The 27,826-nt window shown below is 40.9% G+C and overlaps 1 protein-coding gene across 1 annotated transcript; it reads left to right on the forward strand.

Annotated features, from left to right (window-relative positions):
• The first annotated feature begins 1,178 nt into the window (after nucleotides 1-1,178).
• Nucleotides 1,179-27,826, forward strand: LOC309824479 (kynurenine/alpha-aminoadipate aminotransferase, mitochondrial). The gene is made up of 13 exons (XM_082657407.1): nucleotides 1,179-1,487; nucleotides 2,056-2,224; nucleotides 3,202-3,334; nucleotides 6,555-6,629; nucleotides 10,086-10,295; nucleotides 11,561-11,626; nucleotides 12,867-12,949; nucleotides 13,360-13,456; nucleotides 18,250-18,311; nucleotides 18,579-18,643; nucleotides 20,217-20,323; nucleotides 26,284-26,385; nucleotides 27,315-27,826. The coding sequence occupies exons 1-13, from the start codon at nucleotides 1,421-1,423 to the stop codon at nucleotides 27,354-27,356; spliced, it is 1,278 nt and encodes a 425-aa protein (XP_082513533.1). The 5' UTR covers nucleotides 1,179-1,420; the 3' UTR covers nucleotides 27,357-27,826.

The raw sequence follows: 27,826 nt of genomic DNA on the forward strand, positions 1-27,826 counted from the left end.
CTTGGGTTTCCAGTAGCTTTACTAATGATATTCCCTGTGTTCCTCAGCTGGGGGCATAAAGATTTCCCTGGGTTATCTTATCCTGTGGTTGCCAGGACCTACTAAGGGCAGAAGTGTCTCCAAGACCAAATTATTTATGTCTAAGAAAGCCCTTGGCCGAGGGTCAGTACTCACTCGTGCAGGAAGAACTCAATAATGCTTACCGAACGAATGAATCCAGGGTGGAATTTGGTGAAAAGAAATGATTCTTTAATACCCATTTAAGAATTAAAAAAGAGAGACTGTCTCCAAATCTTCTCTCATTCAGGGCTCACGTGGAACGCTGTGCATTCCAGCTGGATGATTCAGGAAGGAGAAATCACGGCTAAAACTGGTGTGAGTCTGAGGAAAAGGATTATTCTGTGAGAAAAGGGAACAAGGCGCTATTAGCCCCAAAGACAGGCATCTTTTTGGATGGACGCTTGCAACCTAAATCTACACTGAGTGGTCAAAAAAACCCAAGCGGAGGAAGGACGCTAAAATGTGAGGACAGCCTCAGAGTGATTCTCCCAAAATTTCTATCAGCACTCCATCCTCACTCTAAAACGCTCAGATCTTGAAAACAGGGGCTCTGGAAATCACCCGCGACGCTTTGGTGACTCCCCAGGAGACTGTCTGTAGTTATCCTTCTGAGAGGAGAGTTTTGCGCCCTGTTGCTCAGGCACCCAGGCCGTGCGGCTGGCCCTCCAGGACCTGGGCACAGAGGACTCAGGCGCCTCCACCAGCTCCTCAGGGAGATCCGCCAACCCGACGCTTTCCTGCGGCGACTCCAGCTGCAGGGTCAGGAGTCAGACCGGGTTTTGAATTGCCTCAGGCCCTGGTTCAGGCAGGCGGCCAGCCTCCCCGCACCTCCTGTGCCAAGACGGATGGCCAGGTTGGAGGCTCGTGGCCAGGTCTCCAGGCGGAACCGAGGCCTGGGGCGGAGGCCAGTCTGCAGGCGTGGAGGGCGGGGCGCGCCGTGAGGCGCTGCTGGGGGCGGGGACGCGCTGGATGCCAGGCCGGGGGTGGGGATCGGCCAGGAGGGCCGAGGCCAGTGGGTGTGCTGAAGGGCCTTGGAGGCGTGGTCACAGGGCTGGAAACCCGCCGGAGGGGAGGCCGGTGGCCATAGGCCGCGTCGCGCAGGGCGGGAGGGGCACGCATCCTAACCTGCCAGTGGACTTTGCCAGTCCTGCTACGCGCCAGGCCGGATCCTAACCAGGCTCTCGCGCAGCCAATAGCCGGGCCTTCGGCGGCCTCTCCTAGCTCCGCGCGCCAGACCACACGCGGGGGACAGCAGAGGTGGCCTTTCCAGGGCAGGGATTAGGGGGCAGGATTGACGCGGATCCTTGGTTTTCCCAGGCTTCAACCACATAAGGCGGGGCCTGCCGCTTGGAATCCGAGAATGAATTACACACGGTTCATCACGGCTGTGAGCGCGGCCAGAAAGCCTTCTGCCATTCGAGTCATGAGTGAGTGCGGGCCCTGCTCTCCCACTGGAGGGGGCGGTCCCCGCAGAGCTGCTCCGGGCGGCCTGAGCCCAGCTCTGCGCAGACCTGGCACAGAAGGCGCGCTGGAACGGGCACGAGTGTGGGCCATCAGCAGTAGAGAGAGGGCAGGCCGCCGTGGACACGTCCTGCTTAGGCTCCAGAGGGCTCTTCCGGGCACAGGAGTCGGGGTTCGGCTCAGCGTGCGGGCGCGTGCGGAGTGGGGAGGGCGGGTTCGCCGGAGAGAGAGGGGTGCGCGCGGAGCCGGGCACGGACGGGCCGAGTGGAAGCCCGTCTTCTCCTACTGTGACCCTTGGCTTGTCTGCCTGATCACTCCGCCTTCTTAGATGCACGTGTCTATTCCTTAGTTCCTCCACCGGTGAGGTCGGCCCACAAAAAAGGCATCTTCTGTGTTTCTTTCGGACTAGCATTCTATCACTAGAAATCGTTACACTTTAAAGTTTTACTGACTTTAATGCAGCATGCTGAACCATCTCTGTTTAGGAAAGTCTTCACTGAAAGTGTTTCTTCTTCTCCTCCTTATTTGTTGTAGCTGAGATATTGGGCAAGTCATCGAAATCTGTCCTCTCCCTGGCGACTGGAGCACCAAACCCCAACACGTTCCCTTTCAAGACTGCGGTTATCACCACAGACAACGGAGAGACCATCCAATTTGATGAAAACATAATGAAGAGAGCACTGCAGTATTCTCAGAGTGCTGGGTACTGATCAGTAGATAATGTAACCTTGTTGGTTCATTTTCATGAGCAATATTCTACAGCTCGCTGATAGAGTGACGTGTGCGTTTTTTAACTGGGTATTCAGCAGTGAGGAAGGTTTGGGGAAGAGTTTTAGAAGAAAAAATAATTGCAGCAATGATACTGAATGCCTAAGATGCCAGGGACTGCTTCTCAACCTTACACGACTAGGAGAGGGAAAGAAGGCTTTTGAAAGTAGGTACCATTTGAGCTGAGACTGGAACAAAAGAGAGAGAGAGAATATAGCTTGGTGAAGCAGCAGGGTAGGAGAAAGGAGGAAAAGGATGACCCAGGAAGCAGCCAGTTTAGGTCCTGGGGAATTTTTTTAATGATTATGTTCCCTTTCTAAACAGGCAGCTATGTAAGTGTGTTGCCCTCAGTTCAGATGTGTTTAATTTCATAAAGGCAACTGGAACACATATTCTAAGGCTTTCCTCAGCTGGTCTTCTTCCAGTGATAAAGGGTAACTTGCAGAGTGTCTATGAATTATACTTTATTAAAGCCTGTTTGCTCTGTGATTGAAGAATAATGCATGTTGGGTGCATAAAAATTGTATTGTATATAATGTATACCTAGGCTTTTCTTTCCATGATGCAAAGAACTTACTGAACCTGCACTTCTAGGTATCCTACAGAAATCTCCCTAAGGGAAACAAAAACTGAATTACGCAGTGAGAGCTCTAATGTAAAAGAAGAAGTACAGGCTTTGGAATGAGAAAGCTGTAGATTCAAATCTCAGCTCTTTTAATCACCAACTGATTAACTTATGTGGATTTCTTAATCTCTAAGTCTGTTGCCTTGTCTTTTAAGTAAAGATATTAATATTGGCAAAAAGCATTTGAGGACCTTTACAGTGCCTGCTATAAAGCCACCATCTAGTCCCTGTCTACTATTATTATGATTTTCACTACTCTCAATTTTTACGTGCATTTTATGCTTTAGACTCCCAGAGCTGTTATCCTGGCTAAAACAGTTACAAGTAAAATTGCATAATCCTCCCACCATCCATTATCCACCCAGCCAAGGACAAATGGACATGTGTGTCACCTGTGGCAGCCAAGAAGGTCTCTGTAAGGTAAGACTGGAAGGAAAGGCACCCGCGGGAAGCATCCAATACTACGTTCACCCATACGGCCATCTCTCCCTTAGCCACAGAGCATCATGTTCTGTGGGTTATGAAGGCTTCCTTGTCTTCACCTAGAATCATAAGTGGAACTTAAAGACATTCACCAACCTGATTTCTCTTAAACAGAGATCGCACCATCAATGACCTGGAGTTCTGAGTCATTAGGACAAGATTCCCATTCAGGAAGAACTCAACCCCTACCTGCAGCTTAGTGAGCACTGCTTACTTTCATCTAGCTCGGAGATTCAGGCTACATTTCAGTTATGTTTGTGGTTATGACATTTCAACACATGACTTTTAAATTCTTTGAGGGTGTATCCTGATACTCCTGAGATGAAACGTCATTCCTTTGTGTGTCTGCTGGTGTCATCGTCTGTGCCGGCTGCCCGTTGTGCCCTGACTCCCTCTTGGCTGTGCTTCTCCAGGTCTACGTATATGTCTGTGTCTGTGGCTGACTTCTCCTCTGGGTTACTTTCTCTCTCTCTTTCCCTCTCTCTCTCTCTCTGCCTCTCTCCTGGGTTCCAGGAACTCCACAGAGGTAACCATCACTGGGGGGTCCCCCAATAAAGAGACTGCATATATGGTTCTCAGCTTCATCTATTTGTTTCTTTTCTTTTTCATGAATAATTAGTCCTGGATAAGGAGGCTCTACATTCAGTCCTCACACCTAGATGAAAGTATGACTCTTGTTTATCTCAAAGCAGAGTAGCTTTCTTGCTCTTCTTTTTTATGTAAATGTGAAAACTGGTTAGTTTTCATGAATTTTCATTAAATTATTATTACATAATAATGTATTAAAGTAATAAGACTATAATTTTCCTCCTTCTTTTTGGACTTAATTAGGAAAAACAAAAGGATTAGCTGCTGTTTCAATTTTATTGTTGAAGAGAAATATTTGTGATGCCCCAGACAAGTAGGGAAAAAAAGGACTTTAGTGAATTTCTTTGCTTAGGTGCCTTTTTTTTTTTTTCCAGAAAGATGCACAAGAAAGTTTCTTCTTTGTCTCTTGCAACATCAGTCATATCAAAGAGGAAGAGAGCATAGATGGCCAAATGCATCAGTAACTCACTGGCTTATAGCCATGCTTGTTCCAGAGGCCTCCTGGGAATCCGGTTTACTATTTCTCCCACTTTGTTCCCCAGGATGGATATTATTTTAGGTGTCCGTGTCTCAGATAATAAACAGCCCTCCCTCCTCATTTAGGATATTTGACTTTCTCATGTCCCCTAACTGACATGGGAAATGAATGTGATGAGGTTTTCATCTGATCCACAGATGATACACAAGCCACCTCAGCGATCTGTTTGGTCCTAGGATGTCCTGTAAATCCTGAACCAATGAACTTGTCAGAGGAAGATACTGGTTGTCATAAAAGGCCAAAAGCCCATAAGGAAAAGTAAATCGAACATCCTAGTCCAAATTGGAAAAAGATGTCACATCTTCTGTCTCAATGGATAATGGCCGTGCTGTGTGTCAAGAGCTCTAGTTTGTTAAAATGATATAGGGAGGAGAGGCTTGACCTGGGGACTGTGAGATGTCACAGGCTGGGAAAGGATTATTCTCTGACTCATGTAAGATTTAGTCAGAATGGACCCCTCTGACTTAGGCTGGAAAAATCTCTTGTGTGGCTCTACTGATGTCACAAGGCATCATACTGTCCTCAAGATCCCCCGAGACTGTGGGCCTTGTCCTCCCTGACCTCTGAGTCTCCTTTACCCTTGCTGAGCCCCCCTCCTTTCTGGAATGCTCCCCTTCCTCCTTGCCCTGCCCCACTTGCAGTGTCCCTTATGTATGGGAGCCCCATGAGGCTGGGCCCCCAAACCTCTTTCCCCTTCACACACACACCCCTTCCCTGGGCATCACACCTCGGCGATCACGTCCATGCCATTAACTCCAGGCTCCCTGCACATCCACGCGTCCACCAATCCACCTGATCCATCCCAGGCTGTTTCAAAGGCACCTCACACCAAAACACACTCATCTGCTTCTCCCTCAGAACAGACAGCATCGGAGGTGTTTTTCAGTCAGTGGCACTCCTCCCCCCACCTCCCCACCTGCACAGTCAGAAATCCAGGGGTCCCTCCTGACACCTCTCCTTCCTCGCGCCCCCTCAGTCCACAGTTAGGTCTGCTGGTTCTGATTTCCTAAATGCCGCTCAGTTCTCTCCAGCCCCACCATCATCAACCCATCCAGACCACCCTTACCTTTCCCAAGGACTGCAGCAAATACCTCCCAAATGAGCCTGAAAACTTCCCAGACTCCACCTGTACTCTCATTCCTTTTTGATACTTTGAGTTGCAGCCAGAATGACTTTCTCAAATGCCTGTCTGGTCACCTGACTCCCCGGTCCCGCCCTCTACTTAAAATTCTCCCTGGGCTCACTTGGCCCAAAGGCCTCCCTGGGATGCTCTCTGCCCACTTCCCTCTGAGTCCTTCCACTCTCCTCTTCACACTCCACCTCAAGCCACAGGATTCTTTCAGTTTCTCAAATTGTGTACGTATTGTCACCCCTCCTCCTACTCATCACTTCCTCAGGGAAGCCCTCCCTGAATGCTCTAAGTTCCCTGAGTGCCCAAGTCCTCCTATAATGAGCACGTAGAGCCTTGGCATCTATACGTAATAGCGCGTATCACCGATTTTACATATGCATTTATCTGAGTAGTTATTTGATTAGAATCTAGCTTTCAATGAACTAGCACCTCCACGAGGATAAAAACCATCCCACTATACTCATCAGTTTGTCTCCATAGGTCCTGGCTTATAGCAAAGATTTTTAAATTATTCAAAGAAGGAATACATGAATTTTAGGAGCCAAACCAGTTATGTGTATATATATATATATTTTTTAAACCCAGAACGGAGGTTTGCAAACTGTGGCTTGAGAGCCAAGCCAGCCCTTGTCTGATTCTGTAAATAGAGTTTTATTGGAACTCAGCCACACCGTCGGCTGATGTATTGTCTACAGCTTTCTCACCATAGAGGCAGAGATGAGTAGTTGCAATGGAGACACCAGGGCTCACAACATACGTCCCATCTGGCATTTACAGGAAACTTGCCAACTCCTCTAGAATCCTAGTGAGCCCAAACTAAAACAAAAAAAGGGGGGGGGGAGGTGTTTTCTAAGAATGGAAACCAGACTAATGAAGTTAACCTATGCTTCTTTTGTTAGGTATTTGAGATGATCGTTAATCCTGGAGATAATATCCTCGTAAATGAACCTATTTATTCAGGAACAATTCATGCTGTGAGTACACATGTCTACAAAAGGCAACTCTCTTTTCTTCTAACAAATAAGAAACCACTGCACCTTGAGAATTCTCTGCCCACTGAAACATAAAATAGCATCTTTCTTCTTAAACAGGAGAATCATTAATATATGCAAAATATGTGAAATGTACCCTCTGCTTTATACATTTCTCCTTACAAGGTCTAAATGCAGAGGTGCTAAAATTGGGTTGTGCAAAATCAGGTCCAGATTTGTTAATATTCCACCTGAAATGTGACTTAATTTACAAAGACATTTTTTCACTACCATCTATATGACCACATGCCTGCTCTGCTGTGCCCTGGTCAGAACACACCACTGTCGGGGGCACAATACTTTTGGGTCGATGTGAATACAGGCTGGAGCACAGTCGGAGAAAAGCGACCAGAGTGAACAAAGAAATGGAAATAATACCATAGGTTGAATTGTTTTAGGAACTATGCTCTTTTCCGCAGAGAGACAAGACTCCACGGGGGCATGAGAATTGTCCTCAAGTACATTAAAGCTAGCCACGTGACAGAGGAGTTAGATTTGTCTGTGCATGTCCTCAGGTTCATAGAACTTTAGCCAAAGGGTGGAAACTACAGGGAAACAATTTCAACTCAATGTAACAACTGTCTAACCATCAGCCTTACCAGCTCTCTGAGGAGTAAAGCACTGCCCATCACTGCAGGGGCTCAAAGAAAGAAGCCAGACACAAAAGGACAAATATTGTATGATTCCACTTGTACTAAATACCAAAAATAGGCAAATTCATAGAGACAGGAAGTTGATGAGAGGTTACCAGGGCCTGGGGGAGGGGGAAATGGGGAGTTGTTGCTTAATGACTACAGGGTTTCTGTTTAGAGTGATGAAAAGGTTTTGGAAATTGATAGTGAGAGATGCACACATTATGAACGTAATTAATGCCACTGAATCCCACACGTTAAAATGGCAGATTTTTTGTTATATATATTTTACCACAATTTTAAAAACTAAAGTAAAATAATGGCCTTAATCATTGGCTACTAATTATGCATTATTTTCCTGAACTCCAAAGATGTAAGATTACGCAATGCCTGTAAATGTGAAACTTGTATCTATGTAAATAGCACGATTAACACACGTTTTCACATGCCCAAACAGAAACCAGTGCCACGCTGTGAGGGAATACGCCAACGGTCTTGGGTGTTTATCTCGTGGCCCAAGATGAACTTGCTTTATTCATGTACCTGTGTTTTTAAAGTCTAAGGCCTTTTAAATTTGCCACAAGTAGGGTCTGGATTATTCTCACTTAGTGCATAAGTCTACGTTTGAGGACTAATATGAGTGTTTGCATATTCTTTGAAAAATTTTTTTCTGAGAACTTCACTCAATTATTGGTTTTTTTTTCTTAATTTTTATTGAAATATAGTTTACTTACAATGTCATGTTAGTTTCAGGTATACAGCAAAGTGATTCAGATATATATATATATCTGTTCTTTTTCACATTCTTTTCCATGATAGGTTATTACAGGATATTGAGTATACACTTCCCTGTGCTATACAGTAGGAACGTGCTGTTTATTTATTTTATATATTGTAGTGTGTACATGTTAATCCCAAACTCCTAATTTATCCCTCCCCACCTTTCCCCTTTAGTAACCGTAAGTTTGTTTTCTATGTCTGTGAGTTTGTTTGTTTTGTAAATAAGTTCATTTGTATCCTTGTCTTAGACTCCACATATAAGTGCTATCATATGATGTTTGTCTTTGTCTGAGTTACCTCACTTAGTATGATAATCTCTAGGTCCATCCATGTTGCTGCAAATGGCATTATTTCATTCTTTTTTATGTCTGAGTAATATTCCATTGTATATATGGACCATATTTTCTTTATCCATTCATCTGTTGATGGACATTTTAAGTTGCTTCCATGTCTTAACTATTGTCAATAGTGCTGCTATGAACATTAGGGTGCATGTATCTTTTTGAATTATACTTTTCTCCATATATATGCCCAGGAGTGGGATCACTGAATCATATGGTAACTCCACTTCTGGTCTTTTAAGAACCTCCATACTGTCTGTTCTCCATAGTGGCTACACCAATTTACATTCCCACCAACAATGTCAGAGGCCCTTTCCTCCACACCCTCTCCAGCATTTATTATTTGTAGACTTTCTGATGATGGGCATTCTGACTCATTTGAGGTGGTACCTCATTGTAGTTTTCATTTGCATTTCTCTAATAATTAGGGATGTTGAACATCTTGTCATGTGCCTGTTGGCCATCTGTATGTCTTCTTTGGAGAAATGTCTACTTCAGTCTTCTGTCCATTTTTTGATGGGGTTGTTTTTTTTTTGTTTTTTGATATTGAGCTGTATGAGCTGTTTGTATACTTTGGAAATTAATCCCTTGTCAGTTGCACTGATGGCAAATATTTTCTCCCAGTCTGTAGGTTGTCTTTTCATTTTGTTGATGGTTTCCTTTGCTTGTTGTTAATAAGTCCCAATTTTTTCTTTATGAACATAAAACATAAAAATACAAGACTTTTATAAAACTATGTCTATAAGCAAGGCCACTACTTTCAGCTTCAGCCTCTGCAATTGGTACAGTATTGAAACACTTCCACATGCCTTGATGAGCCACTGCCACTATGCTCCCTGGCTCCTCTCCTAAGACCACCCTGAACCCCGCATGGTACAGAGCTAATGCTGACCTGGCATGGGGCCTACAGAATGCACCTGAAGTGCCCGTGCTACACCACCTGTCCAATATTTTGAATATCACCTCTGCTTATAACTATTTTATGTATTAGCATCACAGATGCTGTATGTGATGAATTTACTTTGTAAAAAAATTCCTTAATAAACTCCTATTTTATGAAGCAGTCCTAACCATAATTATAAAGATGATACAGTCAGAAGAGGCTGGGTTATGCTGTGGAATAGCTGACTCCTTATCTCGCTGGCCTATGGCTGCAAAGTCCTGTCTTTCTCTCACACACCGTGTCCACGGTCAGGCCACCAAGCTCTGTGCCATGCCATCTTCATCCCAGGCCCCAGAGTGACAGAACCAGCCTCATCTGGACCGCTGACAGTCTTAGAGCAGAGGGAACAGGGAACGAGAGACCCAAGCTGGGATTTAAAGCTTCTGCTTGGAAGGAACACCCATCACTGCTGCACGCAATTTATTGACCAAAGCCAGACCCCTGGCCAAGCCTGACATATATGAGCAGGGATGTCTACCCTTCCTCTAGGAATTGACAGGGAATATTTTTGAACCATAATGGAAGCTTAACCGGGGCAACAGTGGAATCAGAAAATACCTCCTCAGCCCTTGGGTGTAGGGCTGAGTGCAGGTTTGTGTTTAAGGGTGTAAATGGTAACATTTTCGTTACTGTAAGAGCCAGTGACTATGATATTTGGTATCATGTCTGAGTCTTGGGTTTTCTTTTTTCCTGTCCTCCACAGGTGCAACCACTGGGCTGCAACATTATTAACATTTCCAGTGATGAGCACGGGATTATTCCAGACTCCCTCAGAGAAATACTTTCCAAATGGAAACCAGAAGATTCAAAGAACCCCAAGAAAAACACCCCCAAATTTCTTTATACTGTCCCAAATGGCAACAACCCTGCCGGGAACTCATTAACAACTAACCGCAAAAAGGAAATCTACGAGGTATTTTCAAAGATTGTGTTCCGTGGCTGTGTTCTTGTTTCTTTCTGACCCTTTAGAAGAGTGCTCTCAAGTTCCTTCTCTGATTAGCCTCTTGCTCTCAAGGAAGATGATTTTTTTATTTTATTTCATTTTTTGCGGTACGCGGGCGTCTCACTGTTGTGGCCTCTCCCGTTGCGGAGCACAGGCTCCGGACGCACAGGCCCAGCAGCCATGGCTCACGGGCCCAGCCGCTCTGTGGCATGTGGGATCTTCCCGGACCGGGACACAAACCCGTGTCCCCTGCATCGGCAGGCGGACTCTCAACCATTCGCTACCAGGGAAGCCCAAGGAAGATGATTTTTAATAAAAGGGTCCCCATAAATTTAAACTCAAGAAACTATTACGCTCTTGCTATGAGGTTTTCCTTTCCCTTTAATTGATATTTTGGTTGAAAGAGACGTTACTGTTGGTGTAGTGTTAAACTCACCTCTTCCTCCCCTCTCTTCCTTCTGTCTTCCCCTCACCCCCACCTCCAATGCATCCCGTGGCTCCCACCACCAACGTTATCCAAACCCACCGTCTCCTTGGCCGCCCGCCCGCCCTCCCGCCCTCCCGGACCCCGTGACTGCCCCCCTCCTCACAGCTCCCGCCCCCGGCTCGTGGCGTCCTTCCTGCTCAAGTGTAGATCTACAACCCCTCCTCCAGCTGCTTCCCTGCACTTAAAACAAGATCAGAGTCCTTCACCTGCCACGCACAGTTATGCGACCTGGGCCTCGGTTCTCAGGTCTCTCTCATCCTTCTTGTTGCAGCTACAGAGCCTTCCTTCTGTCCCTGACACACCTATGCCTTCTATAAACGTCTATCTCTTAAACATGCCAAGTATTTTCTCACCCCCAGGGCCTTTGCTCCTGGTCCCTCAGTCTAAAATCTTCTGCCCTGTCATCTGCACGCCTGGTCCTTCCTGCCGGCCTGAGCTCTCCTGGAGCTTCCATGTCACTCTCTCTCTCTCAGACATCCACCCTCTTTAACCTTCTGCCCAGCCCTCTAAACCTCCCTCCTGACCCTCTGTTCACTATCCACTGGCTCACGTTCCTTCTGTCTTTCCCACCAGATCGTAAGTTCCCTGAGGACAGAGCTTTTAGGGCTGGCTCCTGTCCTCCTAGGACACGGAGTCCTCAGTAGCTTCTTGGATGAATGAATGAATGAGTACAAAGAACTGTGGTTCCAAGTGATTTTCATCTTCGAGCGCTCTGAAGAAATAAACATGCTTCTTTAACCTTTTTTAGCTCGCAAGAAAATACGACTTTCTCATCATAGAAGACGATCCTTACTATTTTATGCAGTTCAACAAGGTAAGTGCAGTGTCAACTCAGCCCACAATCAGTAGACAAGTGGCTGTAGGTTACTGTGCTGATGTGAGTTTAGCCGGGCTGCCGAGCATTTTCATCTCTGGTATTACTGCTCTTTCCAGAAATTCCTTTCCTTTAGAATAGCGGCTGGCTCTCTGTGCCAGGCACGTGGAGGGTCGAGTGAGTCAAGGGTGAGGGTCGTCTGGACTCCAAATCCAGGTCGTGGCTCCTTAGACATCGTGCCAGGGTTACGGAGTGGGTGTCTCCTTGGATGTCAACCTCAGTCTCTCGGGGGTGGCTGACGGGCGGAGGACTTGGGAGGCGTGTCCAGGCGGAAGGAGAAGGACGGCCGCGCTCGGTCATGAGGCGGTGGTGGGCAGAGGAGGGGCGTGCCTAGCATCATGCTGCCCGCTCGCCATCCCTGTCACTTAGGGTCGGGGACTTTCCTGCAGAATCATGGGCTTTTAGATCCTTTCCCACTATATATGTACACCACTGTCCACGAGCACGGTTTCCCAGGAGACAACAGTAGTGGTACAGACTCCCAATGCCCAACTCCGCAAAATCCAACACTGTATTTGCTCTCAGGCCTGCACAGAACAAACACACGCACTCAGTCCCCACTCTATATCTACGGAGAAGAAACAGAACTCTTGGCTTTTTATCTAGTTTGCCTGAATACCATGTCTGCCTGCCGCGCACCTTCAACACGACCATGGCCCCCTTTCTTGTTGGCATTTACGTTTGAAGTAAATATGGAAGTTTCAGCATTGCAGACCGACTACTCTGCTCGTCTTCCCTTGCACCTTTGTTGTGTTTCTAGTTGGTCTAAGGCTCAGCATCTCTTCCTAAACAGCCCTGAATGCTGACGGCCCTCTACGTTTTGGTCTTTTCCAAACTAGTTTTTCTTAAATCCTTCCTCGAAATCTGTTCATCCTGGATCTCAAGCTTTGGGACGAGGAGGTCCTGTGTGAGGTTCCTCTAAACTCACGGGAGTGGCAGCGTGAGCAAGTGCGAGGACGTGTGTGTGTATTTGGCAGAAAAGCCGTGAAGATCGGCAGATACGAATAGAAGAACGTGCATCTCTGGTTCTTACTCCATTTCAAAGGGCTGAGATGAAGACAAGGAAAAGGATGTTTGTCCTACTGTTTTCCAAATCCATTCCTCCCCAGTCTCTGCACAAAGTAGGGATACGGGCTCTAACAGACTTCCCAAACCAACAGTATTTTTCTTCCATTTCAAGCCCCGGGCACCGACTTTTCTCTCCATGGACGTTGATGGGCGTGTCATCCGAGCTGACTCTTTTTCCAAAGTCCTGTCCTCTGGGTAAGGCCCTGGCTGTGCCTGCAGGCTGCATCTAAAGGTGACAGAGGCTGCACCTCAGCTAACAGTTCTCATTTAAGATACCTGTATTCCCGTTTGATTTTATCTATTAATACCAGGCTTTTCTCCCAATCTGTCCCCAGTGGTCAAAGATAGTTGGCCATTAAATTTACAGCTGTAGGGGGACTGGTCAGGTTTTTGGTTACATATATGAAAGAGCACATTTAGAAATACGTGGTCTATTTTAAGTGTACAATTAAGTTTAAATGTGTATTTTAAATAAGTAGTTTTATTAGAATGTGTTAACTAAGTGTGTTTGTCCCCAGGTCACAACTTTCTTCCCCATGAAATCACTAACAAGGTATTAATTGTTAATGCAGGGTTGGTATTGTGCCTTTTCTCTCTTTGTGCAGGTTGCGAATAGGGTTTATAACTGGTCCAAAGCCCTTGATCGAGAGAATTGTTTTACACATACAAGTTTCAACGATGCACCCCAGCACTTTTGCCCAGGTATGGACAACTTAGGAAATAGGAATTTTTTTGACTCAGATCATAAAACAAAATAGATGTTGGCAAATAAGACTGAGTGAACATGACAGGGAGAGAAATCACTGATTGCATCTCTAGTTCCGCATGCACTGAATTAGGAGACCACGCACAGCAGATGTTTGCTCTAAAAGCCAAAAGAGATTTGAATGGACCTGGTACTGTTTCACAGTGTAGACCAAACTCCTTGAGGGTCAGAGATCTTATTCAGCTGTGTCCTGGCATCTAGCCCAGGAATCCCATGAAAACTGTGTTGGACTCGACAGAAGAGTTTTGGTGAAGTAACACACCGTTAGCTTCGCTGTCCTGGAATCTGAGAGCAAGGGTTCCAAACCCACATCGTGGCCCGATCTCTCCCTTCACTGCCCATGTGCTAAGCTCCCTACAAACAGAGGCTGGAATGTATTTTAATTAAATACAGTAAAATTATTTGTGGCGAATGTATAAATTTCTTCACAAGCTTTGAGAAATGATTGGAGCCATCCCTAAGGCAATCTTGAGAACCAACCATGAGGACAGGACTGCTACCTAACAACTCAAAAGGGGTAGTTTATGTAGAATGGACATTTCTTTGACATTATGCATTCCACAAAGTGCACGTGTCCCCGTGTTTTATCAAGTTGGGGACTTTTCCATATTTTCTGTATCTGTTATCAAACAAATTTCACTATCCATTTACATTTAGAACTTCCATTTTGGATAGAAAATCTCTGAATATATTGTATAACTTCATGTATCGACTGTACATGGGGGGGAGTTGTTTATTTTTTGTCAATTTTTCTCTTTATTTTGATCATAACATTTGTTCAATTTCTGGAACTAATTTTTTTTTAATATCTTTATTGGAGTATACTTGCTTTACAATGTTGTATTAGTTTCTGCTGTATAGCAAAGTGAATTGGCTATATGCATACGTATATCCCCATATCCCCTTCCTCTTATATGTCCCTCCCACCCTCCCTATCCCACCCTCTAGGTGGACACAAAGCACCGAGCTGATCTCCCTGTGCAATGCGGCTGCTTCCCATTAGCTATCTATTTTACATTTGGTGGTGTATATATGTCCATGCCTCTCTCTCACTTTGTCCCAGCTTACCCTTCCCCCTCCCCACGTCCTCATGTCTATTCTCTATGTCTCCATCTTTATTCCTGTCTTGCCCCAAGGTTCTTCAGAGCCTTTTTTTTTTTTTAGATTCCATATATATGTGTTAGCATACGATATTTTTTTTTCTCTTTCTGACTTACTTCACTCTATATGACAGACGCTAGGTCCATCCATCTCACTACAAACAACTCAATTGCATTTCTTTTCATGGCTGAGTAATATTCCATTGTATATATGTGCCACGTCTTCTTTATCCAGTCATCTGTCGATGGACACTTAGGTTGCTTCCATGTCCTGGCTATTGTAAAGAGAGCTGCAATGAACATTGTGGTACATGTCTTTTTGAGTTATGGTTTTCTCAGGGTATATGCCCAGTAGTGGGATTGCTGGGTCATATGGTAGTTCTATTTTTAGTTTTTTAAAGAACCTCCCTACTGTTCTCCGTAGTGGCTGTATCAATTTACATTACCACCAACAGTGCAAGAGTGTTCCCTTTTCTCCACACCCTCTCCAGCAGTTATTGTTTGGAGATTTTTTGATGATGGCCATTCTCACTGGTGTGAGGTGATACCTCATTTTACTTTTGATTTGCATTTCTCTAATGATTAGTGATGTTGAACATACTTTCATGTGTTTGTTGGCAATCTGTATATCTTCTTTGGAGAAATGTCTATTTAGGTCTTCTGCCCATTTTTGGATTGGGTTGTTTGTGGGGTTTTTTTGATATTGAGCTGCATTAGCTGCTTGTATATTTGGAGATGAATCCTTTGTCAGTTGCTTCATTTGCCAATATTTTCTCCCATTCTGAGGGTTGTCTTTTTGTCTTGTTTATGATTTCCTTTGCTGTGCAAAAGCTTTAAGTTTCATTAGGTCCCATTTGTTTATTTTTGTTTTTATTTCCATTCCTCTAGGAGGTGGGTCAAAAAGGATCTTGCTGTGATTTATGTCAAACAGTGTTCTTCCTATGTTTTCCTCTAAGAGTTTTATAGTGTCTGGCCTTACATTTAAGTCTTTAATCCATTTTGAGTTTATTTTTGTGTATGGTGTTAGGAAGTGTTCTAATTTCATTCTTTTACATGTAGCTGTCCAGTTTTCCCAGCACCACTTATTGAAGAGGCTGTCTTTTCTCCATTGTATACTCTTGCCTCCTTTGTCAAAGATAAGGTGTCATATGTGCATGGGTTTATCTCTGGGCTTTCTATCCTGGTCCATTGATCTATATTTCTGTTTTTGTGCCAGTAACATACTATCTTCATTACTGTAGCTTTGTAGTAGAGTCTGAAGCCAGGGAGCCTGATTCCTCCAGCTCCATTTTTCGTTCTCAAGATAGCTTTGGCTATTCAGGGTCTTTTGTATTTCCATACACATTGTGAAATTTTTTGTTCTAGTTCTGTGAAAAATGCCATTGGTAGTTTGATAGGGATTGCATTGAATCTGTAGATTGCTTTGGGTAGTGTAGTCACTTTCACAATGTTGATTCTTCCAATCCAAGAACATGGTATATCTCTCCATCTGTTTGTATTATCTTTAATTTCTTTCATCAGTGTCTTATAGCTTTCTGCATACAGGTCTTTTGTCCCCTTAGGTTGGTTTATTCCTAGGAGTGTAAATTGGAGTGTTTCTTTAATTTCTCTTTCAAATTTTTCATCATTAGTGCATAGGAATGCAAGAGATTTCTGTGCATTAACTTTTTATCCTGCTACTTTACCAAATTCATTGATTAGCTCTGGTAGTTTTTTGGTAGCATCTTTAGGATTCTCTATGTATAGTATCATGTCATCTGCAAACAGTGACAGCTTTACTTCTTATTTTCCAATTTGGATTCCTTTTATTTCTTTTTCTTCTCTGATTGCTGTGGCTAAAACTTCCAAAACTATGTTAAATAAGAGTGGTGAGAGTGGGCATCCTTGTCTTGTTCCTGATTTTAGAGGAAATGGTTTCAGTTTTTCACCATTGAGAATGATGTTGGCTGTGGGTTTGTCATATATGGCCTTTATTATGTTGAGGAAAGTTCCCTCTATGCCTACTTTCTGGAGAGTTTTTATCATAAATAGGTGTTGAATTTTGTCAAAAGCTTTTTCTGCATCTATTGAGATGATCATATGGTTTTTCTCCTTCAGTTTGTTAATATGGTGTATCACATTGATTGATTTGCGTATATTGAAGAATCCTTGCATTCCTGGTATAAACCCCACTTGATCATGGTGTATGATCGTTTTAATGTGCTGTTGGGTTCTGTTTGCTAGTATTTTGTTGAGGATTTTTGCATCTATGTTCATCAGTGATATTGACCTTTAGTTTTCCTTCTTTGTGACATCCTTGTCTTGTTTTGGTATCAGGGTGATGGTGGCCTCGTAGAATGAGTTTGGGAGTGTTCCTCCCTCTGCTATATTTTGGAAGAGTTTGAGAAGGATAGGTGTTAGTTCTTCTCTAAATGTTTGAAAGAATTCGCCTGTGAAGCTATATGGTCCTGGGCTTTTGTTTGTTGGAAGATTTTTAATCACAGTTTCAATTTCAGTGCTTGTGATTGGTCTGTTTATATTTTCTATTTCTTCCTGGTTCAGTCTCAGAAGGTGGTGCTTTTCTAAGAATTTGTCCATTTTATTGGCATAGAGTTGCTTGTAGTAGTCTGTTAGGATGCTTGTATTTCTGCGCTGTCTGTTGTAACTTCTCCTTTTTCATTTCTAATTTTATTGAGTCCTCTCCCTCTTCTCCTTGATAAGTCTGGCTAATGGTTTATCAATTTTGTTTATCTTCTCAAAGAACCAGCTTTTAGTTTTATTGATCTTTGCTATTCTTTTCTTCTTGTTTACTTGAGATTTTTCTTGTTTCTTGAGGTGAGATTGAACTTAGTATGATTTTAGGCAGCCTCTCTGCTAATGGGAGGGGTTGTGCCCCTGTCTTTCTAGTTGTTTGGCATGGGGCATCCAGCACTAGAGCTTGCTGGCCATTGGGTAGAGGTGGGTCTTAGCATTGAGACAGAGATCTCTGAGAGAGCTCTTGCCAATTGATATTACGTGCAGCCAGGAAGTCTCTGGTGGTCCAATGACCTGAACTTGACTCTCCCATCTCAGAGGCTCAGGCCTGACAACAGGACGGAGCACCAAGACCCTGTCAGCCACACAGCTTAGGGAAGCCTTCAGCCAAACAGAAACATGGTGAACGGAGCACATGCCTGTAGAAACCCTCTGCGACTGTATGTGTTTTATATTTAGAGACCATCCAGGGCGGCAGTTATTGGGTGGATCTCAGACTGGACAGTCTGACTTAAGTCCAGGCTCTTTGACGAGCAGTGACCTCAGGAAAGTTAACTTCGTCTCGTGCCTCAGTCTCTTACTCAGTATATTAGAAATCAAGACCTGCCTAATAAGGGTATTACGAAGATCAACTTAGCTTAAATACGTTCATATGGTACAGCAGTTTCCGGCACATAGCAAGGACCACATAAATACTTTGTTATTTTTACTATTATTCTTGTCATTGTTAATAATCAATCTTATTATAAATCGCTGGCTCTACAAAGCTTGGTACAGCCTGTAGCATCCTCTTAGGGTGGTTTGCACATGATCAAGAGTGGTTTGCTTTTACGTTTGGGCAAAAAACACATTTCAGAGGATGAATGATGACCTTATTACTGTCTCATCCCGTTTAGCTCCTGGTATCACAGCTTCTGTACCAATGGGGAGAAGAGGGCTTCCTGGCTCATGTAGACAGGTATTGTATTTTAGGTTCCATACTTTACATAGAAATGGACTTCACTCTATTAATTTTCATTTTTGAATTATTCCAAAATAATGGAAAAACCACAATGGTAAAAAGTTTACCACCCAACAGATCAAATAAATATGCTCTATTCCCTCATCAAGAATTCAACATTTTCATCAAGATAGAAAATAGATTCTTACAGAATGGACTCCAGAGCCTTTTAGTGTCTGCAATCAATGTAGCAAACACATCCTTTTCATTGTTTTCTTCTTCTAGGGTTACTGATTTCTATAGGAAGCAGAGGGATGCATTATTGGCAGCTGCAGACAAGTGGTTAAGTGGTGAGTGGAACTTACATCCTGTCCTGGGATGAACAGTAGCCCTTATATGAGTAAGTGATACACACCACAGAGTATTGTTAATAACCCTGGGGAAGGAAACAGGGTCCAGGAGTATTCTTGTCAAGAAAATGTTACCCTATGAATGATCTCAGAAGTAAGAGCACAAACCCTGGCACGATTCTACGCGTTTCTACTATAACTGACTGCTGCAAAGTAACTGTGGTTTGAAGAAAAACGACCAATTAGTCTAACATCAGCAATAATCTACTTAAAGCTAAATAATACCTGTACTCTAAAGGTTTTCAAAATTTTGCTCCAAATAGAAGAGGAATTGTGACATAACATATTCCTTTTCTAACTAGACTCTATAAAGACAAAACAGTACAATAGTACAAACTAAGTACAGTCTAAGGTGGATTTCTCATTACAGATGATTTGCCTTTTAATCATGAACCTCATTAATCAGTAGTATTTCTATTGCTAATTTGATTTCAAAATGCTTTAGATTTTTTTTTTACTATTTTTTTTTTTAATTTTTAAATTACTTTTTTGTTAGTTTCTGCTTTATAACAAAGTGAATCAGTTATACATATACATACGTTCCCATAACTCCTCCCTCTTGTGTCTCCCTCCCTCTCATCCTCCCTATCCCACCCCTCCAGGCGGTCACAAAGCACCGAGCTGATCTCCCTGTGCTATGCGGCTGCTTCCCACTAGCTATCTACCTTACGTTTGGTAGTGTATATATGTCCATGCCTCTCTCTCGCTTTGTCACAGCTTACCCTTCTATTAAGGAAGAAAGTAAAATGAATTACCCGGCTTTAATTACACCACTAAAAATGCCTTTTGTAGGAATAATAGTAAATACAAAGTATTCACTTATTTCCCTCATATCTTGTTCCCTATGTAGTCGTGGTAAAAACACAATTACTATCTTTTTGATAAGAGTACTATTCTACCATTTCCTATGGTGAAGTTGAAAAAAAGGTTTTAATCAACATCAAGGTTTTTTTTTTTTAAAGGTAAAAATCAAAATAACTCTTGTTCCTTCTTGGTTTCTCTATCCTTATGTTCAATGAAATATAAAGCCTACAAATACACCAGGAATTCCTGAATTTTAAGTACTTCTTAACTACATTGCAATAAAAACTTCAATTCATTGGACTTCTGAACGATTATGTAAACGATAGGATTTACTGAAACACTAGAAGGCTCTAGAAAGGGTGGAGGAATCCTCTTCTAAAATTGAAAGAGCCACATTTGGCTTAGGGACAGTTCTAAGAAAGGGAGGCGGGCATGGCACTGGATTTCCTGCACTGCCCTGAGACCCACTAAAATCAGAAATATACATGAGTCCCCTCTCTCCCTTTCAAACCCTCCCCTTACTTTTTAAAATAAAACTCAGAACACCAATTTTCAGGACTCCTAAAACTATATTTTTAAAAAATGCTATCACCAAAGGAACTTTTTTGGAAATACTAGTTTACAGTTACTGCAATTTGTCATTTCAGCGATATAGCTGACATCATCAAAAATGGTCTCGGGAAAATTTCTTCTGTTCTTTTGTTTGTAGGTTTGGCAGAATGGCATGTTCCTACTGCTGGAATGTTTTTATGGATTAAAATTAAGGGCCTTCATGATGTAAGAAAACTGATTGAAGAGAAAGCCTTTAAGAAAGAGGTAAAACAGGAAGAAAAGCTATATTTTTTCTTTAAAGTAATAATAAAAATGGTGAGAGATGTTGATCACTGCCCGCCAACCCAAGGCATAATGTTTGCCTATCAGATACATGAACTCCTTACTAAGAACAGAATAGATTTTGGGTTATGGAATTAGTCTCCTGGTCTAAACCAGGGGAAATACAGTCATTCAGCTCAGCTACTGATTAGCTTAGTGGCTAAGAGCACAGTCTCTGGAGCCACGTCCTTGGGTGTGAATCCCAGCTCCAGCCCTGCCCCGATATGTGGCACTGGATGAGCTGCCCTTCCTGAGTTTCATCTGGAAAATGCAGATAATAAGAATCCCTCCCTCTTAGGGTTGCTATGATGAAAGCAGTCAATATGGATAAAGCACTTAGACTAACACCTGGCATATAGTAAATGCTTGATAAATATAAGCCATTAGTATTTACAATAGAAGGATTTTTTTTCCTGATTATGAAAGTAAAGCATACTCATGATAGCATTATACTTCAGTAAAGCATAATGAAAAAATTTTAAATAGCCCATAATTTTACCACCCAGATTTTATGACCACTTGTGATACATTTTCTTGAAGAGGTTGTATACATCTAGTATTTTGGCTATGAAATTATTTTTTTATTAAAGCATAGTTGATTTACAATATTACATTAGTTTCAGGTATATAACATAGTGATTCAGTATTTTTAAAGATTAGACTCCATTTAAAGTTATTATAAAATATTGGCTGTATTTCCTGTGCTATATAATAAATCCTGTATCTTCTTTATTTTATACATAATAGTTTGTACCTCTTAATCCTCTACGCTTCTTTTGTCCTTCCTCCCTTCCCTCTTCCCACTGGTAACAACTAGTTTGTTCTGTATTATCTGTGAGCCTGTTTCTTTTTGTTGTATTTATTCATTTTATTTTTTTAGATTTTGCATATATGTGATAACATGTTATTTCTCTTTTTCTGACTTATTTCACGAGGCATAATACCCCTCAAGTCCATTCATGTCACAAATGGCAGGACTTCATTCTTTTTTATGGCTGAGTAGTATTCCATTGTGTGTGTGTGTGTGTGTGTGTGTGTGTATACACACATATCACATCTTCTTTATCCATTCATCTGTTGATGGACACTTCGGTTGTTTCTATATCTTGGCTATTATAAATAATGCTGAAATGCATATTGGGGTGCATGTATCTGTTCAAATTAGTGTTTTCTTTTTTCCGGATATATACCCAGGAGTGGATTGCTGCATCATATGGTAGCTCTATTTTTAGATTTTTAGGAACCTCAATATTGTTTTCAATAGTGGCTGCACCAATTTGCACTCCCACCAACAGCGGAGGAGGGTTCCCTATTCTCCACATCCTCGCCAACACTTGCTATTTGTGTTCTTTTTGTTAATATCCATACTTACAGGTAAGAGGTGATATCTCTTTGTTTTGATTTGCATTTCCCTGTTGATTAGTGATGTTTAGCATCTTTTCATGTACCTGTTGTTCATCTGCATTTCTTCTCTGGAAAAACATCTATTCAGGTCTTCTGCCCATTTTTTAGTCTGGGTTTTTTTTAAATAATGCTCTGCAATTATGTTACATGATTAAAATTACACAGAAAAGTTTATATCATGTTTTTTTCACTTAAAATTAATCCGCAAGGATTTCTTCTAGGTTTTTTTTCTCCTTTTGTACTTAAATCATGTCTACTTAGATTTCATTCAGAGGCACTAATTAAGCTGAGACGTCTAAATATGCTTCTGTGTCGCTTCCCAATTTAGCAAATCAATCAACCGTTCTCCATTAATTAATTCCTTTATCATGTTCGTCACTCTTTTGTAAACACCAAGTTCTGTTTCTAGTATCACTTCTGTCTTGAGGCAGTGAGTACAAAGAACAGATCGTGTTGTTGTTGGCAAACTCCTGTGCTAGAGCATAAGAGACAGTCTAGAGGTCAGAACTGGGAACTGGCTGCCTGGACCCAAGAGCCAATCCACTCCCCTGGGAAAGTCACTCATTCCCTGTAATCATCATACTTGACCGCAGGACTCATGCTTTATTAATTGTTTTAATGCTAATAACAGCACATAGAAAGTGCTTAATAAATACTTAAATGACTTAACTCATATAAGTGCATTTTAGTGCAATAAATCAATTTTATTACTTTTTTTTTTGCTTTCTTATCAATGCCATTATTCTCCAGAACATTTGATGTGTGTATCCCTGAACTAGGAGCTAAGGATACAGACTTCATATCTATTGTCATTTTTTTTCAGTCCCTTTCTTTTACTCCATATACCCTGTTGCACATACCTTTCTTTACCTTTTCTAAGTAATCTCTAACACTGCTGCCTTAGCCCAAATTTTGGTTATCTTGCCAGGAGATTATTACCATCCCCTCCTTCTCTACAGAAACTTGCTTCTGGCACATCCCTAAACTGTTCCACAATATTGGTAGAAATTATGGTTTTCATTTCATTGTTAATCAGGACAAAAAAAAAAAACCACTCATCTTCGGCCTTGAAATTTTCTCCCCAGAATGCCCCCAAATCATTTCATTCCCAGTTCATCTAACTTCAACAACCAGGGGCCAGATCTACACCATGAAAAAACAAGCAGTTTCTTAAAGTTCTGAATGTCATGATTTTACTAGACAACAATCTCGAAGACTTAACACAACCCAGCTTAGTTCTGACTCATGCACAGTTTTCAAAGACGTGGTCTATAACCTCTTCTGCTCCTGCCGTGAGTCAGAGACCCAAGTTCCATTTTAGTTTCATTGATCTTTTCTATTGTCTTCTTAGTCTCTATTTATTTCTGCTCTGATCTTTATGATTTCTTTCCTTCTACTAACTATGGGTTTGGTTTGTTCTTCTTTCTCTATTTGCTTTAGGTGTAAGGTTAGGTTATTTATTTGAGATTTTTTGTTTCCCAAGGTATGACTGTATTACTATAAACTTCCCTCTTAGAACTACTTTTGCTGCATCCCATAGGTTTTGGATCATCATGTTTTCATTTTCATTTCTCTCTAGGTATTTTTTGATTTTCTCTTTAATTTCTTCCACGATTCATTGGTTGTTTAGTAGCACATTGTTTAGCCTCCACATGTTTGTATTTTTGCAGTTTTTTTCAATATCCACAAATCAATCTGTGTGACACACCACGTTAACAAATTGAAGAATAAAAACCATATGATCATCTCAATAGAGACAAAAAAGCTTTTGATAAAATTCAACATCCATTTATGATAAAAACTCTCCAGAGAGCGGGTATAGAGGGAATACACCTTAACATAATAATGGCTATATATGAAAAACCCACAGCTAACATCATACTCAACAGCGAAAATCTGAAAGTATTTCCTCTAAGACTGGGAGCAAGACAAGGATGCCCACACTCACCACTTTTATTCAACAAAGCTTTGGAAGACCTAGACACAGCAATCACAGAAGAAAAAGAAATAGAAGGAATCAAAAGTGGAAAAGAAGAAGTAAAACTGTCACTGTTTGCAGATGATGCTATACATAGAAAATCCTAAAGATACTACCAGAAAACTACTAGAGCTCATCAATGAATTCAGTAAAGTTGAATGATACAAAATAAATACACAGAAATTTGTTGCATTTCTATATACTAACAACAAAAGATCAGAAAGAGAAATTAAGGAAAAAATCCCATTTACCATCACATCTAAAAGAATAAAATACCTAGGAATAAACCTACCTAAAAAGGCAAAAGACCTGTAATCGGAAACCTATAAAATGCCGATGAAAGAAACTGAAGACAACACAAACTGATGGAAAGATACACCATGTTCTTGGATTGGAAGAATCAATTTTGTCAAAATGACTTTACTATCCAAGGCCAATTACAGGTTCAGTGCAATCCCTATCAAATTACCAAGGTCATTTTTCACAGAACTAGAACAAATAATTTTAAAATTTGTATGGAAACACGAAAGTCCCCTAACAGCCAAAGCAGTCTTGAGAAAGAAGAACGGAGCTGGAGGAGTCACATTCCCTGACTTCAGACTACACTACAAAGCTGCAGTAATCCAAACAGTATTGTAGTGGCACAAAAACAGAAATATAGATCAATGGAACAGTATAGAGAGCCCAGAAATAAACCCACACACCTATGGTCAATTAATCTATGACAAAGGAGCAAGAATATACCATGGAGAAAAGACAGTCTCTACAATAAAGGATGCTAGGAAAACAGTACAGCTACATGTCAAAGAATGAAATTAGAACATTCTCAAAGATCATATACAACAATAAACTCAAAATGGTTTACAGACCTAAATATAAGACTGGATATTATAAAACTCTTAGAGTAGAACAGTCAGAACACTCTTTGACATAAATCATAGCAATATCATTTTTGCTCTGTCTCCTAGAATGGAAATAAAAACAAAAATAAAGAAATGGGAGCTAGTTAAACTTAAAAGCTTTTGCACAGGAAATGAAACCATAAAGAAAACAAAAAGGCAACCTACGGAATGGGAACAAATATTTGCAAATGATGTGACAGACAAAGGATTAATTTCCAAAGTATAGAAACAGCTCATACAGCGCAATATAAAGAAAAAAACCACAAATAACCCAATCCAAAATTGGGCAGAAGACCTAAAAAGACATTTCTCCAAAGAAGACATACAGATGGTCAACAGGTGCATGAAAGGATTTTCAATATCGCTAATTATTAGAGAAAATCAAATCAAAACTACAACGAGGTATCACCTCATAGCAGACAGAATGCCCATCATCAAAAAGTCTACAAATAATAAATGCTGGAGAGGGTGTGGAGAAAAGTGAACCCTTGTACACTACTGGTGGGAATTTTAATTGGTGCAACCAGTATGGAGGTTCATTAAGAAACTAAAAATAGAGTTACCATATGATCCAGGGATCCCAATCCTGGGAATATATATATGGAGAAAGGTGCAATTCAAAAAGATACATGCACCCCAATGTTTCATTGCAGCACTATTTACAATAGCCAAGACATGGAAGCAACCTAAATGTTCATCGAAAAATGAATAGATAAAGAAGATGTGGTACATATATCCAATGGAATATTATTCAGCCATAAACAAAGAATGAAATAATATCATTTGCAGCAACATGGATAGACCTAGAGATTATCACAAAAAGTGAAGTCAGACAGAAAAAAAACAAATATCATATGATATCACTATATGTGGAATGTAAAAAAATTATACAAATGAACTTATTGACAAAATGGAAATAGACCCACAGACATAGAAAACAAACTTATGGTTACCAAAGGGGAAAGGGGAGAAGGGATATATTAGGAGTTTGGGATTAACATGTATACACTACTATGTATAACATAGATAACCAACAAGGTCCTACTGTATAGCACAGGGAACAATACTCAATATTTTATAATAACCTATAAGGGAAAAGAATATGAAAAAGAAAAGATAGATAGATTGATATACATATACATATACACATATGTATAACTGAATCACTATTCTGTATACCCAAAACTAACACAACATAGTAAATCAGCTATAGTTTAACTTAAAAAAATGAAATAAAATAAATTTTTTAATGATATTTCATTGTTTGGATTTATATTACTTTTCTAGTTATGTTAAACATTTATTCATGTTTATTACCATTTCTATTTATTGAATAAGCTGTCCTTGTCCATTTTAAAGTTTTTCCTCTGTTTCTGTGCATTTTTTATAATATATGGAGAAGAAGTAGAATTGCTGTATTTATTGTAAACACTGATTTCTATGCTTTTAGTTTTATTGTACGACACGCAGTAATTTTATATAAATTGATTTTTCTCTTGTGATTTCTTTCATTGCTTTTTAAGTTTAAAAGTCATCCTCCACTCTGAGATTAGATTCACCTATATTTTCTTTTCGTTTTCTTTAATGGTACATCACCTGTTTTCCATAAACTCTCTTAGATATTCATGCTTCCTGGATATCATTTCTACCTTGATAGTTCAGCTCCTTGCCCCTACTTCAGAGCATCCTTCTCTTTAGCTTCTCCAGAGCAGATGGACATGGTGAGTACCATATTCTCTTTAGAGTAAAAGTAGATATCCATTTATTTTTTGTGTTCATTCTGTGAGTTACAACATTATTTGATATCTTCTTGGGTTTCTGCAAAATGGGTATTGGTTGGAAAGTCACAAACTACCATTCAGAGAAGTTGCCAGGCTTCTATAGATAAATGATGCGACCAAATTGGAGTTGAATTTTATTGCTTTCATGAATACATGACAGACCTGCTCAACAGTGTTGGCAGATTATCAACAAGTTACAAAGAGAACCTCTTTCGCTCCTTCTTGGAATTAACATGAGCCATAGTACAAATTCATGAAGCCATCCATCTCTATCTCTTGAGGAAGGGTCAAATAGAATAATATGAATGATTGGAGTTAAGTAATTGCTTAATCACAAAGTCCAGCTTTAACCAGGATTACAGGAAACCAAGAAGCAAGTTCCTAAGAACTGTATGTCGGGAACCCACAGAAGAGCCATAAACTGAAGAGTCCAGGAAGTGTAAGAAGAGTGTATACTTATCCTTGGAGATGGGTTGTCTCCGGCTGTGTTCTTGATTGACTTCCTTTCTCATGTCATTAAATATGCTTTTCATAAGTTATATATGCATAGAGCTGGACAACTGAAACTATACAGAAGGCATGTGCAGGTGAGAGAGTATATGAAAAAAATAATTCAAGTTCTGAGAGAAAATGATGATCTTGAGGGAATAAGGATTTGAAAAATTTCCTGGGCCTCTGATGTGCTTCTGTCTACGTATATTAGTGGACATGACAGCCTCTGACCCAGATAAAACTGAGGTTAATCCTGACTTTTCACTGTCTGATCTCAACCTAAGATGGATACTCTTTGTTTAAATTTCTCAAGTTATGACAGACTTTTCCTAAACAGCATCCTAATTTTATTAATTCTTCTCTCTGTTCGCTTTTAGGCCTTCCAGGGATTAGCCCAACTTATAAAGGAATCTTTATGAAGAAATCGAACTCTTCATAGCACTCACAGTTTTCAGATAAATTATTTCTATGTTTTAGCAGGAAGAAATGATTGTTGGTGTCAGACTTACAGATTGGGTTTCACCAAATACGTCATATCTGTAGTAATTTAACTAGACAACTTTTAAAGTGCCCTTGAATGCATCAGATTGCCGAAATATATTTATAATCCACATATACATGTTGATAAATTTTCAATCCACAAAAAAATATTTTTATCCTGGATTTTATTGTAAAGATTTTTGTAGTTGCTTTATCATTTCCCATAAATTTTCTTTGAAAATAACATTTTTACAGCAAATTATTTGTAAGCAAACAATCATGTTCAAAATGGTATGTAATGTGAACTTCTCCTATTTTGAAGAAAATGTAATGAGAGCTTTTTGCAAAAATTGTTAGAATTTGACCGTTATACATAATTTTTAGTAAGAGTATCACAGACATTATGTTA

Source organism: Grampus griseus (assembly GCF_964374135.1).
Source record: "Grampus griseus genome assembly, chromosome: 6".
Lineage (NCBI taxonomy): Eukaryota > Metazoa > Chordata > Mammalia > Artiodactyla > Delphinidae > Grampus > Grampus griseus.

Excerpts from the sequence above, each read along its gene's own strand:
- LOC309824479 (XM_082657407.1), top strand. The coding sequence starts at position 1,421 with ATGAATTACACACGGTTCATCACGGCTGTGAGCGCGGCCAGAAAGCCT. Across the intron at positions 2,225-3,201 it reads CAGTATTCTCAGAGTGCTGG|ACTCCCAGAGCTGTTATCCT; the intron begins GTACTGATCAGT and ends TTTATGCTTTAG. Across the intron at positions 12,950-13,359 it reads TCCAAAGTCCTGTCCTCTGG|GTTGCGAATAGGGTTTATAA; the intron begins GTAAGGCCCTGG and ends CTCTTTGTGCAG.